The sequence below is a fragment of the Crocuta crocuta genome, unplaced genomic scaffold (assembly GCF_008692635.1).
Source record: "Crocuta crocuta isolate KB4526 unplaced genomic scaffold, BGI_CrCroc_1.0 scaffold62, whole genome shotgun sequence".
NCBI lineage: Eukaryota > Metazoa > Chordata > Mammalia > Carnivora > Hyaenidae > Crocuta > Crocuta crocuta.
The window spans coordinates 488,843-504,579 of NW_027529173.1; the positions used below are offsets into that span (position 1 = coordinate 488,843).

The 15,737-nt window shown below is 39.9% G+C and overlaps 1 protein-coding gene across 2 annotated transcripts in view; it reads left to right on the forward strand.

The window, feature by feature from the left end:
* The first annotated feature begins 216 nt into the window (after positions 1-216).
* The window catches only part of RAPGEF5 (Rap guanine nucleotide exchange factor 5), a 176,478-nt gene continuing 160,957 nt past the window's right edge, over positions 217-15,737 (forward strand). For both annotated transcript variants that reach the window (XM_077757649.1, XM_077757650.1), the window contains exons 1-2: positions 217-295; positions 2,270-2,438. In XM_077757649.1, the coding sequence (XP_077613775.1) occupies positions 244-295; positions 2,270-2,438 (221 nt within the window). In that variant the 5' untranslated portion in view covers positions 217-243. The remainder of the gene's footprint in view (positions 296-2,269; positions 2,439-15,737) is intronic.

Sequence of the window (15,737 nt, forward strand, 5' to 3'; positions counted from 1 at the left end):
CCTGAGAAAGTGATATTTCAGCTGAAATTGGAAAGATGAATAAGAGGTGCCAGTTCATTATTATTGAGTCGCTTGTTTAAAAAAGCCCATGAAAGGAACGATAATAAATATCAATTCTTTGGCAAATGAGTGGCAACAATGTCTTAACTATGAATGACTTTCCTTTTGTTCAGGAGGAGCTGTGTTGGGTCAGAGCTGGTAGACTGGCTTCTAGAACACTGTCCCTTTGTCCAGTGCAGATCTATGGCCATAGGGGTCTGGCAACTCCTACTGGATATGGGAATTATGTTATCAGGTTAGTATTACATGTTTTCAAAGCACAGAAGTATTATTTTGTTAAGCTACCAGAACAAAATTTACTTGGTTTTTCTAGAGGAGGTTACAATCTAGATGGAAATTATTTTTACAGGTACATATTTGCATTCTTGCATATTTTATAAATAAAAGTGACCAGTCATCTTTTGATATTTCGCACACTTTTTGTAAAAATAATTAGGTACTTGCTGGTTCATAGACTACTCTCTGTAACAGTCTTTCCCTAACTCTCCCCTCTACCCAAAAGGCTGCTCACACGGTTTTGTTTTGTTTTTTAAACATTTTTATGTTTATTCTTGAGAGAGAGACAGAGAGAAGGACCGAGCATGAGCAGGGGAGAGGCAGAGAGAGAGGGAGAGGGAGACACAGAATCTGAAGCAGGCTCTAGGCTCTAAGCTGTCAGCACAGAGCCCGATGTGGAGCTAGAACCCACGAACCACTAGATCATGACTTGAGCCAGAGTCAGACACCTAACCAGACTGAGCCACCCAGGTGCCCCTCAAAAATTTTGTTTTTAAATCAGGAACATCTTTATTTATTTATTTTTTAAATGTTTTATTTATTTCTAGGAGAGAGAGAGAGAGAGAGAGAGAGAGAGACAGCGTGAGCAGGGGAGGGTCAGAGAGAAAGGGAGTCACAGACTCTGAAACAGGCTCCAGGCTCTGAGCTGGCAGTCATCACAGAGCCCGATGCAGGGCTCAAACCCACGAACCGCGAGATCATGACCTAAGCGAAAGTCGGACGCTTAACTGACTAAGCCACCCAGGCGCCCCAATCAGGAACATCTTTAGTTGCTCTAAATGTGTGATTTGTCTAGCTGTACTTAAAATAATTATTGGAAACTGATTTTATGAGTGGAATGTGTATGCCATTTAATTGACTAATCATGAACAATTAGACATATGACCTATGAAAATTAGCTGTTTAAACAGAGCACACAATTGATGTTAACTAGCAACTAAAATAGATGGCAGATATCTCTTTTCCTAATGGAGTCCTGGGAATTGAAGAATTAGAAGTCAAGCAATCCAAATTCTTTACTGGGCTCTATCATGCAGGTGTTAGTCAGTAGGAAGCCCCTTTTTCCCTCTAGGTAATAAATCTTAAGAATCAGAGAACATAGTAAGGTTCAGAAAGGCATACCCCCAAGTGCCAGTGTGAGAGAGGAGAACAGATAGGGATGTGGGTATAATTTCAGGGTGTTATTAACACCTAACACCTGATACTCTCATTTAGAAAATCAGTGACTATCTTTGAAGAATGTTACCAGTTGATTGTAAGGCTCATGTTAGTAGTTAGCAAAAAAATTAGTGTTCATATTTTTTTGGGGTCAGTTCTTGATTCCTTTTAAAACAACATTGGTACCATTGATATTTTTTTTGGTAGATAATTCTTATTTGTAGGGTCCTGTCTTGTACACACAGGATGCTTAACCACCAGATGCCGGTAGCACCCTCTAGTAATAATAACAAAAAATGTCTCCAGACATTTCCAAGTGTCCCTTGGGGGTACAGTCATTCCCCTTCTCCCCCCCCCCCCCCCTGCAGANAATTGTCCTCCTCCATGCCCATCTCCCCCTCCCCCCCCCCCCCCCCAGTTGAGAACCACTGGTTTGAAAGTTGTCCTAGTAATTAAATATATTAGTTTACTTTGGGACATGTAAAAAATTCTCCCCACTTTTTGAATTGCTACTGATTTCATCTGTGTGTGAAGCACACATAAAATACATGTGAACATGTTGGCTAAGGCCTCAAGTAATAAAAATTGAGTTGGTCAGTAAGTCTCTTTTATTTCAGTGGGATTGTAAACATGAATGGACTTAGAATATATAATTATAGTCCTATCCCTCAGTTCTCCATAATAATTAGTAGGGCTTTCAATTTATTATTTGGTTTATGACTCTCTTAATAATATACGTTTAAAAATGGATCCGCCCCATTTTTGTTTCCAACAGTGGACCAGAATTTATACTTTCAAGATACCTATGTTTTCTACCAGTTTTCATCTGATGAATGCAGCTATTTGTACTGTGAATTTGAAAGAGAAGAAGAATGGCAGAATGGTGTCAAACTTTTACTTCAACTTGTACCTCTCATTCCTGCCAAAGCTGGCATCTGTGAGCTGTAAGTAGATGTTCTTTTTTGTTTTATTGTAAAATTATCCTTGTTCAGAGAATGTTTACTGTCTCCAGGGACCATGCCCTGCTCTTGAAGGTCACCATTTCCTTTAAGAAATAGCTGTCTCATTCCCATTTCTCAGATGCAAGTTCAGAAAGGTAAAAGAAATTGCTGGCAATTAAGTCTAGCTAATAAATGACTGAACTGGTATTCAAATCCCAGAAGTTCATGCCTCACTAGCTGTACCATGAGCTGCTTCTAATTTAATCATCACTATATGAGTAGTGATCTAGATTAGGAATAAATATGATTTAGCTTTGGTTGGTCTAAAATAATAACTGACATATTATCCACTCTCCAAGTCGTGACTTTCCTAAGAAAGAGCTCAAAAACCTTTCTGAAAATAATCAAGAAGCAACATTTGGCAAATTAAAACACGTGAATCACTATCACATGGAGATACTGAATCACTGTATGATTAAAATGAATTAAAATTCATTAGAGAAGGCTTAGGAACAGGTCTTGAGTCATGATACGGTGCTGCTGACATGTCTGTTTCTCCATAGCATCCATGGTATGCTTATTTCAGAATAATGAATTTCAGATTAAAATTTGCCATCAATAACTTTTACATATTCGGTTTTCCCATACTTACTGTTGACTTTCTTCATTCTGTGATATTAGCAGGGCAAGTGGTTTTACTCTCACCTCATAGATAGGAAAAGTAGTTTCAAGGAGAAATAATTTCATAAAGATGAGTTACTCTTGTTAAAAAAGACAATACTGAACAGTTAATCTAGGCTTTTAGAAAAGAAATGTGTTAGAATGTTAATGAGACACTGTGCTAATAGGTTGATTGTAGAAACACATTTTGTGTCAAGAACTATGCTAACTACTCTATATTTATTATTTCATCTTGAGATGAATTCTAGAAGACAGTTCCTATTATCGCTATTTTGTAAGTGAGGAAATTGAGTCACAGAGGTCAGGTCACCTGTCTAAGATTACTCAAGTGGTGAGTTGAGTGTTAGGGTTTGAATCCATGTCTGTCTAGCTGTAATACCCATGCTTTGTAATGCCTGCTCGAATGTGTTCCAGGAGTTACGGGGGTCATTCTAGCTCCTTCTTTTAAGACATAAACAGAAACTATGAAAATTTTAGACTGACTCAAGAAGGGTTATGAATTTACACACCACCACTGTGTATAGAGGACCTTGGAATGGCAAAGCAAAATTCAAACGTAATTCTTCACTCAGTTTTCTAAGTATGGAAAATGTTCCTTAGTATAATATGCTTTTTAAAAAAATTTTTTTTAGTGTTTTATTTATTTTTGAGAGAGAGATAGAGACAGCATGAGCAGGGGAGGGTCAGAGAGAGAGGGAGACACAGAATCCAAAGACAGGTTCCAGGCTCTGAGCTAGCTGTCAGCACAAAGCCCGACATGGGGCTCGAACCCACTAACTGTGAGATCATGACCTGAGCCGAAGTCAGATGCTTAACTGACTGAGCCACCCAGGCGTCCCATAGTATATAATATGCTTTTAATGGAGGTCAGAATTTCCTGAGAAAAGTCAAAGTGCATTTTAATAACCTTGAACGAGCTATCCAAGAAGGAGTGCTGTGCTTTTGAGCTGGAGATGGCTGTGACTTGCATGGACTCTGTGAGGCTGGCATTCTCCTGCAGCTCTTCTTAACCATTTCCCGTCCTGAACACAACATGGAAGTGCATGCAATCCCGTGGGCATACATAGGTGAACAGGGGCATAAGGGCAGCTAAAATAAACTTGCAGGCAGTCCTCATGATTCAGCTCCAGCACTTTCTACCTGACTTAGCAAGCGGATCGGAGATGACTTTCTTATAGGGAAACCCTGTGTCTACTCTAGGTTCTAAAAATTATTTTCAAAATTTGGTTTCTAATATTAATTCCAGATTACTTGCAGTCTTTTGTCACCCTGGTCCTTGAACACAAATATCATGCCTCTGGAGTTGAGAATCACCAGAGCATGACTTGTTTATCAGCAGATTTTTTGTTGTTGGTGTGAGCATGTACACTGGGAGTGGTAATTCCTCTGGGGAAATTGTCATTGGGGAGCTACGGATCCATCTGTCCCATATTATAAGTACTAAATATAAAATTAATGAACCATTGAAAGTCTCTTCTAGAGGGATATATATATATATATACACACACACACACACACACATATATAGATACACATATGTATATGTGTATCTAGAAATATATGTATATATGTGTGTATATGTATATGTATATATGTATCTATAAATATGTGTTTATCTCTATGTATATGTATGTATATGTGTTTATATGTATTGCGTGTATACATGTGTACTTGTGTCAGGAACTATGTGTGCATATATGTGTGTGTATATATGTGTATGGGTATATATGTGCATGTGTATGTATATGTATGTGCATATATGTATATATGTGTATGTGTGTTTATGTTTGTGTGTGTATGTGTGGGTGTATATAAGTATGTGTATGTATGTGTGTATAGGTGTGCGTGTATGTATGTGTATGCATATGTGCATGTATATGTGTGTATAGGTATGTGTGTATATGTATTTATAGGTGTGTGTGTATGTGTGTATAGGTATGTGCATATATGTATGTGTGTATGTGTCTATGCATGTGTGTGTATATCTGTGTGTATATGTATGTGTGTGTGTATATATGTATATAATATGTGTGTGTATCATTTTTTTATATGTTAGACTTATAAGCATACCTTTCAGGGTAAGGTTTTTGGCCATATTTTAGAAAGGCCAAGTTTAGGTTATCCAGACTTGAAAAAAATTCTGGTTAGAGAAAAGGTGCCCATGGACAATGTCTTCTTCAAGCTGTAATGGCACAGTCTTCGTGTGGCTCAATGCATGTGATCCCATGGTAACTTCTGGTCTCATCTGGTGATCTCCATTCATTCTCACCCCCACCTCACACCTTTTTATTCCCTCATGCCCCTGTGATACTCTGCTCCTTCCTCAGCCTCTTTGCTTTTCTAGTCAAATTCTACCCACCCCCCCAAGGGGGAGCCCAAGTCCTACCTTGACCACAAAACTTCCACAATGTCTCCAGTTCGGTGTCTGAGTTTTTGTAACTTAGGGTTTTTCCTGTTTGTATCAAGAAAAATTTCCATTCTTCTATGTCATTTCTTAGACCTGTGTTGTTCATTCTGCCCTGCTAATACATTTTTATCTATTTTACTGAAATGCCTTCTAAAGTCCTCTTGATTCATTAATTTGTGTTGCCCATTCTCGAGCTGAAAACCTTGTCCTATGTTCCTATTAATATCCTTTTTGATATTTGAAGGCTCTTACAGTCTGTATATGCAGTTCTACATTAGGTCCCTCTAATGTGCTGTCTTCTGTATCTCTGTAAAAGTATGCAGGGGAAGCATTTAATATCTCTATGTAAACACAATTCTGTAAAATGCATTTTGTGGATCTTTTTTCCATTTAGAAAATATTTGAAGCAGGATGGGAAATGGAGCTGCTGTAGGTTTTTAGGTTAATTTTAGGAAACAAAATTCCTGTTCTATACAAAATAACTTTTATATCCACACGGAGTAGATAATTTGAAAGAAGTGAGTGAGCCAGTTGTCGAGGGCACTATCTCTAGGAGAAAAAAATAACAGTCATGGTATTTTATTCAAACTGAAAGCCAAATCAGGTAATCTAGAATGGACTTTTTTCTCATTCTTGGTTTAAAAAAATTTTTTTAAAGTGTGTGTGTGTGTGTGTGTGTGTGTGTGTAGGGGTTAGGCCGTGTGTTCATTTGGGATGCTGAAGTAACAGCATAGGGAAAGGCAGCCTAATGGTTCCTTCAGAACTAGTGGGAAATTGGAGAATGTAGGCTGTGAGAAAGTTTGGTTATTTCAGTACAGCCGCCATTACGGCAGGTGCCTGCTTACCACGGGTGGGAGTGGCAGTGCTCTGAATGGACGGAGCCTGTGAACCTCTAGTACATGAAACTACAGTCTCCAATTACAAGGCAGTTAACATTTAAACTGTCATTAAAAGAGTGCTAGAGGATTGCTAAATTTTAACTCCTCCTACACTCAGACATGTAAAGAAGAATGTAACATCTTCTTTCTTCCTCTAAGCAATTTCTTGTTTGTTGTCCAGTGAGCCTCTATCTTGTGAGATAGCCAGAAAGAAGGAAAAGAAACCCCTTGATTTGAGGCTAATCCAGTAAAATTATTCTAATAAGGTAATTTTAAAAGCCGTTTAGCACCCTTTTGGTAAAAAGGTTCAGTCTGTGCCCACGCCCTGTTCCTCAACTAGACAACCTCTGGGGTGTGGTAAATGTATGAGTCTCTTAATCCTGGTAGAGGAGGCTCTCTGCTCAGAGTGGGCCCTTTCCCATCCCCGCTGATTTTGCCTGGTGGATGGACAGCCATTTCCTGAATGGCCCCTAAGGTGTAACTGGGGTGTTCTTTGGCATCTGCTGTGGAGCCTGGGACTGGTATAAATGGGGTCTGTCCATCTTGGCTTGACCAGTGCCTCTTGGTCGCGCCTGGCTGATGTGCCCTCCTGGGTGCCTACTGGCATTGCTGATGATCCTGAGGTCTGGTTATGGCTTCCACAGACCTCCTCTTGAGCCACTCAGCCTGTGTTGAAACAGCTCCCTCTCATGGCATCCCAGGCTGACATTTCCTGATTCTCACTATTTAAAAAGCCATATAAACAAAAACGTGTTCACTGTTATTTAGCAGTGTGCTTAACTGAATGATATTTTAACCTTCAGATTCTTAACCAACCACCTCTAGGGAAATCTCAGTCCAGTGGATTAAGATGAATTTATTAGCACTCATGATTTCATGTTCTAGACAGAGAAGCAAATGGATACTTGAGAAGAAGGAACGGTGTGCAGGGCCTGGCATTACGGAAAACGGTGGCATGTTGAGGCAGTGCAAGGCAGCTTGATGTGGCTGAAGCAGTGAGTCACAGCGAGAGGAACTCAGACTTTGGGAAGGGTGGGGAGCAAGTCTCAGACTGATCGCAGGGGTGTGTAAACCCACAGAAAAGACAAACATTATCTTTACATTGAATAGAGGATGACTTAACTGTACATGGGTGATACAAAAGAAAATATTTGTTGCTTGAATTCACAGTAACACTTATGTCATGTGTTGGCATTATCAACACATAGGGAGTTGATGGGTCTGTAATCCATTTCTATGTAAAAGGGCCTCCCCCCTATTTAAAAACTGGGGAAGAACTGGCTTAGTCACTAGGCATAAGCTTGCTCTGGCCATGACAACAATAAAAAATCAATAGCAGTAGTACTGGTTAATACTCCCTGCTCACAACAGCAGTTTGAAGTTACAGATGATGGAACTGAGGCAAGGAGGGTTACCTAACTTGCCAAAGGGACAGATCTTTGTAGTTGGTGGCAGTTAGGTGAATAGAAGGCAGGAAGTGAACTTGGAAGTGACCTCTGTGGCAATGGTTCTCAACCATGGTCCTCTCAAAAATAAGGAGGTATAATTGGAGATCTACTATATCAGGCTTGGGATGGACAGATGAGACACACATATCCATACATTTTGTAAAGTTTTAGTAAGGCTAATGTACACCAAAGTTGAAATCCACAGTTCTAAAGTCAGCCGTACAGAAAGAGCTTGGATAAGTGATAAATAATGTGAAAGCTGATTCAATCAAAGTTGCAAAGTACTATGCAAAGAAGCCAGATTATACCATTATGTCAAAGATTTTATCAAACATACTTACCGCTGCGTAACTGACACTTCTGGAATTGCATACATGTAGCTTCAGGAACATTTAAATTGGAAGAGAATCTGGAGTCCCTAGATAATTGAATTTGCTCCTTTCCTCAGGTAAGTAGAAGGGACAAGGAGAAGAAGGTCTGGGAAAAGGCAACTTCTTGTCACCAATACTCTTTCTCAACAGGCATTTACTGTCCGTTTGGTTTGTGTGAGGTACAAGTTTGTGCTTGACTCTGTGGTGATACGACCATATGTAAGTAACGTCTCATTTTTTATGAGGCGGGAATACTAGGACAAAGTTCAGAAAGAGAAACAAATGTGAAAACCAGAATCTTCCTCCACAAATATTAGTAAATGGGATCCAGCAATATATAAAAGTGATAATACATCATGAGAAACAGGAGTTTATCCCAGAAGTAAAAGGATGATTCAGGGCGCCTGGGTGGCTCAGTCGGTTAAGCGTCCAACTTTGGCTCAGGTCATAATCTCGCAGTTTGTGAGTTTGAGCCCTGTGTCAAGCTCTGTGCTGACGGCTCAGAGCCTGGAGCCTGTTTCAGATTCTGTAACTCCTTCTGTCTCTACCCCTTACCCCGCTCACACTCTGACTCTCTCTGTCTCTCAAAAAAAATTAAAAAGTGTTAGAAGAAGGATGGTTCAGAGTTTAAAAATCATCAATGTAATTCACCAGATTTAATCTAAAAAGAAAAACTGTATGATAAATTCCATAGATGCAGAGAACGCATTTAAAAAAATTCAGTATCCATTCATGATAAAAAATTTCTCAGAAACTATAAATAAAAGGAAACTTCTATAATCTGATAAAACCTTACATAAAATCTATGCTTGTACTTAATGGTGAGAGACTGAATGCTTTCTCACCAAGATTGGGATTAAGGCTAATGTATCTCCTTTTAATCACTTCTCTTCACTGGTCAGTGTAATAAGGCAAGATAAATAAAAGATCTACAAATTAGGAAAAAAGTAAAGCCACCTCTCTTTGCAGATGATATGTAGATAGAAAATCTCAAGGAATCTACAGAAAACCTATTAGAACTAATGAATAGTATGTTTAGCAAGTTCACAAGATACAAGGTCAATTTACAAAAATTATGTTTCTAAATACTGGCCCCCAAAATGTTATGAAATACTTAGATACAATCTAAAAAAGTGTGTAAGAGCTGTACATGATACTTCATAAGTCTAATGGAAAAAAAAGAACAAATAAGGCTTAAGTAGAGGATCTCTCCATGTTGGTGGGTTGGACTACTTAACCTATTTTGTTAATATTTATTTATTTATTTTGAAAGAGGTGGGAGGGGCAGAGAGAGAGAGAGAGGAAGAGAGAGAATCTCAATCAGCCTCTGCACTCAGGAGGGAGCCCTATTTGGAGCTCAGTCTCCCAAAGTGTGAGATAATGACCTGAGCCAAAATCAAGAAGTGGACACTTAACCAACTAAGCCACCCAGGTGCCCCAAGACTCAATATTATTAAGACATTAATCCTCCTCAAACTGACTTATCTTCAGTGGCGGTCATCTCCTTATCTGTTGACTATACCTGCATAATAATAAAACCTGCTTTTGGTAGCATTGACCTCTGAACAGGGAGTGTCTTGGAACTCAGTCCTAAGCCTTCTTTCTCTACTCTCACTCTGACTGTGCCCTCACCTTGTCATGTATTTAATATCAGCTGCATAGTAATAATTTCCAAAATACAGATCCCTGTCTCCCCTTGACACTCTACATACACCAATGCCACCACCACCCACTATCCTGTCACCTCCTGATCCTGCCTAACTTTTCCTTTTCTACCTGATGTGTAGAAGCAAGATGAGAAATGCGTTGGCATCCTTGATTTTTGACATGGTGCTGGATTAACCCCTTCTAACTGGGAGATCAACTTCAAGTCTGCTGTTCCTATGTCCCAAACCTACCTTTTATATTCCTGACTTTTCCTAATTAGATTCTCATTTTGTGCTCTTTAGGGAAGAAGAAATTAATACTGGATGAGTAAACATTTTTTTAGTATTTCTCAAAAAATTTCATAATGAAACCTGGCATAAGTTTTGTATAGGATCATAGGTGAAGAAAATTTCCATTTACTATTTTAAATTGTTTGTATAAAAACGCTATAAAATCAGCTGGTCTTAGTCTTTGTTATTACTCATCACCCCCTCTCCCAAGGAAACACTAAGCCCTCAAAAATTTCCATTGTTTACAGAAAAGGCTTATTGTAGGCGTGAGAACAGATTGCATATTTTTATCAGAGAACATCTTTATTTAAAAGTAGTAAAGGAATTTTAAGAAAAATTGAACTTTTAGGCCTGGTTGTGTTAGTATTTGAAATTCGGCTGTTTAGTTAAATATTAACTATTAATCCTCGAATCTTCAATTTAAAATGCAAAAAGGCCATTTGTATCAATGTGGATGGAACTAGAATTTACTGTGCTAAGTGAAATAAGTCCAAGCAAGAAAAATATCTTACGGTTTCATTCATATATGGAATTAAAGAAACAAAACATATGAACATAGGGGACAGATGAACATAGGGGAAGGGATGGATAAATAAGATAAAAACAGGAAGCCAAATTATAAGAGAGCCTCAAATACAGAGAACAAACTGAGGGTTGCTTGAGGGTGTTGGGTGGTGGAATTGGCTACGTGGGCGATGGACATTAAGGAGGGCACTTGTTGGGATGAACCCTGGGTGTTGTATGGAAGTGATGAATCACTGGATTCTACTCCTGAAATCATTATTATACTATATGTTAACTAGCATGGATTTAAATAAAATTTAAAAATAAAATGCAAAAAGGAGATATCAGTAATAACTAATTTTATTCAGATATATCCTGGACCCTCAGTGAAACCTGTCACAACACACTTTACTAGTGTTTGGTAAGTTGCCCCTGTGAGCCCAACTAGTAGCCTGAGCCTATGAAAAATTAACTTCTCTTTAGAAGGTTGAATAGGTATTTGTGTTCGTGATATCAAGATCTCAAGAAAAATCGAATTCTCATTCTTCCACCATCCCACTTTTTCTTTGTCATAAGAATTTGCTTTGTTAAGCAAAACAGTGTCCAGAATATAGGTGTTATAGAAGGGACAGTACTTGAGTGTCCAGTATGACACCTTTTGTATCCTCCTGGGATCAGTAGGTACTAGAAATAGTGGAGATGGAGTCTGTGATCCTTGAGGAGCATTCTCTTTGCTACTGTCTAGGATTTTCTGTCAATGATTTCTAAGGAAGAAAAATTTCAAATCTGCCCCAGGAAATATTTCTGTAAGAGAAAGTCCCTGAAGTTTCCTTGCCTGACAGCAAGTATGGAACGGACTCTGGGTTGTCCTAGGAGAATGTGAGCTGTGGTATTGTCAGCTGACTTACCATCATTCCTTCTCAGGTTGGTGGAGGAAAGAGCCCCTCTTTCTACTCAAGACTCATTCTTCTTGCTGGGCTGTGAGTCCTGTGCCTCCCTGGAGTCTTTCCTTTCCTGCTTTCTCCATCTCTCTCTGTTGGCTCTTCTCCTTCACCAAACAAATGATTCCCTCAATCGTAATAACAAGAAACCAACCTATCTTTGATCTTATTTCTTCTTCTAGTTACTTCTTAATCCATCTTTAATTTGCTCTACAGCAAAGTTCATAGCCCTCAGCACAAGACAAAAACTCTTTAGCAGTATCAAATGAGACCCTGACTGGTCTGGCCTTGGCTTTATCTCCTGCCATTTCCCACTTCCTGGTCCTGATAACCCTGCTGCAGTTTCAGGGCCACTCATTACCCATCAGAACCTCACCCTGGATATCACTTCTCCCAAGAATTGGCCTCTGACAATCTTCGATCAGGCTAAGAGACTCTCACTTGTGTTGGCAAAGGATCTTAGAGATGGATTTTGCTAAACCCACTGAATGTTTTGTTTTCATATAGGTGTGTATTGGGCATCTCTTGTTTGCTGTGGAATCATGTATAGTATTGTCTTGGTTCCTGTATAGTTTGTCTTGGTTCTGGCTTTTTCCATGCTCTATAATTTCATCAGCCTCTAACAAAGGTAATCTCTGGTCTGTGATGAATGTTGTATTTCCCTCTAGTTTGTCTAAACCAAATAGCACAGGGCAGCTCAACATCAGCCTGGCTTTGATGCGGGAGGGAAGGCGGGTGATGGTGGGAAGTAATGAACAAGACTGCCTGACATTCCCCTACAACAGATTCTGCCCTGTCAGAATTCTGATTTGAAGATAGGCGTCCCGATCTAGAATATCTCTGTTTAATATGAAGGTCAAGGTGTCATGTGTATATAAGAAACACCCCGACACAAACGAAACCCCTGGAGGACAGGAATAGCATTTTATGTGAAAGGTGGCTGAGGCTACATCTCCTGTTGTTAGGGTCCTCTGTACTGGGCACCATGCCTGTGCTCAGTATAGTGTTGGCACAGGTATGTCTGGAAGGTCATGGAGAACACCTCGGCTGTTTGGCATGTGCCACTTAGGCAGTCTCCACCTCTTGAATTACTCCAAATCTTTGCATTCCAGCAACCATAAAATAGATATTTAACACAATTTCCTATAGGAACAGGTTTGTGTGGTGGTACCTCTTGGCAGGCCACATATGCTATTCAGTAGTGAGATGTACGGAGATGGATAGACAGAACATGTACATTTTTGAAGTTGTATCAATATACAAATGTAAAGTGGTATTATTTGGATACTGTTTCTATAATAGAATGCTTCCAGTTTTCCAACCTGAAATACCAGGAAACGTCTTCCAGTTAAAAATAAAGTAGGATTTTCTAACTCCCATATGGTGTTGGTTGCTCTTGAATCTTAAGACACAAAATGTTTTGGTAAAATCTGGTTGAGAAATGTGGGTTCTATCTATTATATAGGAGATGTATGGCAAGCTTTATTTTTTTTAAATGTTTATTTTTTGAGAGTGAGAGGGAGAGAGAGCATGAGTGAGGGAGGGACAGAGAGAGAGGGAGTGAGAGAATTCCAAGTAGGCTCCATGCTGTCGGCACAGAACCCAACATGAGGCTCGACCTCAAGAATAGTGAGATCATGACCTGAATCAAAATCAAGAGTTGGACGCTTAACCAACTGAGATTTATTTTTAAAAACCTAATTGGGGGTGCTTGGGTGGCTCAGTTGGTTAAGCGTCCGACTTCGGCTCTGGTCATAATCTCATGGTTTGTGGGTTCAAGTCCCAAGACTGGAGCCTGCTTTGGATTCTGTGTCTCCCTCTTTCTCTGCCTCTTCCCCACTCATACTCTGTCTCTCTCAAGAGTAAATAAATATTAATTTTTTTTTTAAAAAGCCTAGTTGTAATTATCTCAAATCCATTATACTAATTCTCATGAAGGAATTCTCATTAAGAATTTTGGGAAGTCCTGCACGGGTACCAGTAAAATCAAATCCAAGTTGTTAGAAATTATATTGAGCCTGACTGGTATAAAACAAATTGTGTTGCCTAGATAATAGGCCCTGGGTCCTGCCTCCTAAGGCTCTTTATTAGAACTCAACACTAGGGGACTATTTAACCCTCACAGCAGCTGAGAGTTTGTGTTGGGAGACATTCTTGGGTGGAGACTTCCTGTTCTTTTCTAATGCAGGATGAATTGTGCAAATGATTGTCAAATAGTTGGCTGGGTTGGAAACGATCACTATGTCTGTACCAATTATTTGTTAGAGGAAGATGAGGAGGTGGGGGTGATCCTCACCTTTATTGCTCTTCATTTAAGAGATTTTCAGAATTACTGGGTCCTTGGTATTTGTATTAAGAAAGTCATTGTTGAGTTTGAATGAATAGTAGGTCACTAAAAGACAGAATTGCTGCAGGGACCTGGGAGAATGATGGAGCAGCTAAGGGAAGGTGTTTCTGAGTATAAGCAGGGTCCTTCAGTTGTGGTGACTACAGGTAACAAGCTAATACCTTGTGTAGCAGTGGTCCCAGGGTGGTGATTCATTGCAGAGCCTTTCTTGAAGGTTCAGGTACTCAATTCATTTATTCAACAGCTTTATACTGAATACCTCTTAGGTACTAGGTTGTGTTCTAAGTGTTGGGGGATGTAACCATGAATAAAACGGAAATATCTATTCCCATGGAGCCTAGTAGGAGAGGACAGACATTTCGTAAATGACAGATTTATGTTGGTTAAAGGTAGAAACTTTATGGAGATACATAAAGCAGGAAATGGGGAATGTAGATATGGGTCAGGAAAGGCCTCTTCAAGAAGCTAACAGAGACCTCGAGGCTGTGAAGGCATAATCTGAGGGAAGTGTTCTAGGGGAACAGTGCAAAGGTTGTGGGGGATAGCCAGTGCAGAGGTCAAAGGCAGAAGCATTAAAGGCAAAGCAGGTGTGAAGAGAGGGTGAGGCGTCAGCCAATGTAAAGACTTATGTGTTATACTGACGGACATGGGGAGTCATTTGAGGATTTGGAGCAGAGGAGAAACATGATCTAATTTACATATTAACAAGACCACTCTGGCTTCTGGGCCTGGGTAAGAGATCTGGTGCCTGGGACACCAGAGGTGGTGGTGGTAGAAGTGGTGAGAAGTGGGAGATAGCAAATGGGAGATACACCTTGAAGGTAGAGCCAGTGGGATTGCAGGATGCATACAGTGTGGAGTATAAGAGAGCAGGGATCAAGCATGGCTTGCAACTGGAAGGATGGGGTTGTCATTGATTAAGATGAGAAAGACTGTAGAGAGGTCAGGGATTGGTTTCGTTTTGTCTTCAGTGGGGAATGGGTAGAATGATAATGTCTTATGTTTGATGGTTAAAGGGACAAAGGCAGCTTTTGCTATTCCTGTGTCCTCATATTCGCACTCTTAGATACCACAGACCTCTAAAACGTCTGAAGACATCTGCCCACGGCAACAGGACTCCGCACTTTCTGTTGGAGAATTGCTGGGCCTGGCCCGGCTTAGGCCTGGCTTAGGCAGAGACCTTGAGAAGCAGCCATGGGAATTTGAAATTTGTAGTGCCTGCTGGGCCCGAGCTTCCTGCTGCCGCAAGCACTCTGGGATGGGTCTTCCTTCCTGGGGTCACTCCTTTTCTCTTTCTGCCTGTCACTTGTCACTGCCATTACCTGCTGATTCCAGCCAGGGTTTCTTTGCTTCCTGTCTGTAAGCACTGACAAAGCACACAGAGCCTCTCTCTTTCTCTCCTGTACAATGATCCCGTTTAGTAATAATGGGAAACTATATAAGTATTGCAATTGATTCTTTCCTTTATTCTCCTTTGCCCTGTTTGATGATGTTTTGATTTGATATGTGAGAACTTTGTCTTCACTGGGTTGCAGTAACCTGTATTTATACACATAAAATCAGAATTTGTCTTATTTCATAAAAATACATTTGCTAGGGAAAGAGAGTCTGTTTTTTCTGGGCATTTTGGCATAGAGCTGGGAAGGGGACATAGTGGTGAGGAAGGAAGGTGAATGGTTAGGTGTTACCCTTCCCTCTTTCCTTTTTCTTTATCTTTTTCTTTTAATTTAATTTTACCCTTCCCTCTTTCTAAGCTCTTCCACTGTTTGCCTGTTACTACCAGACCTG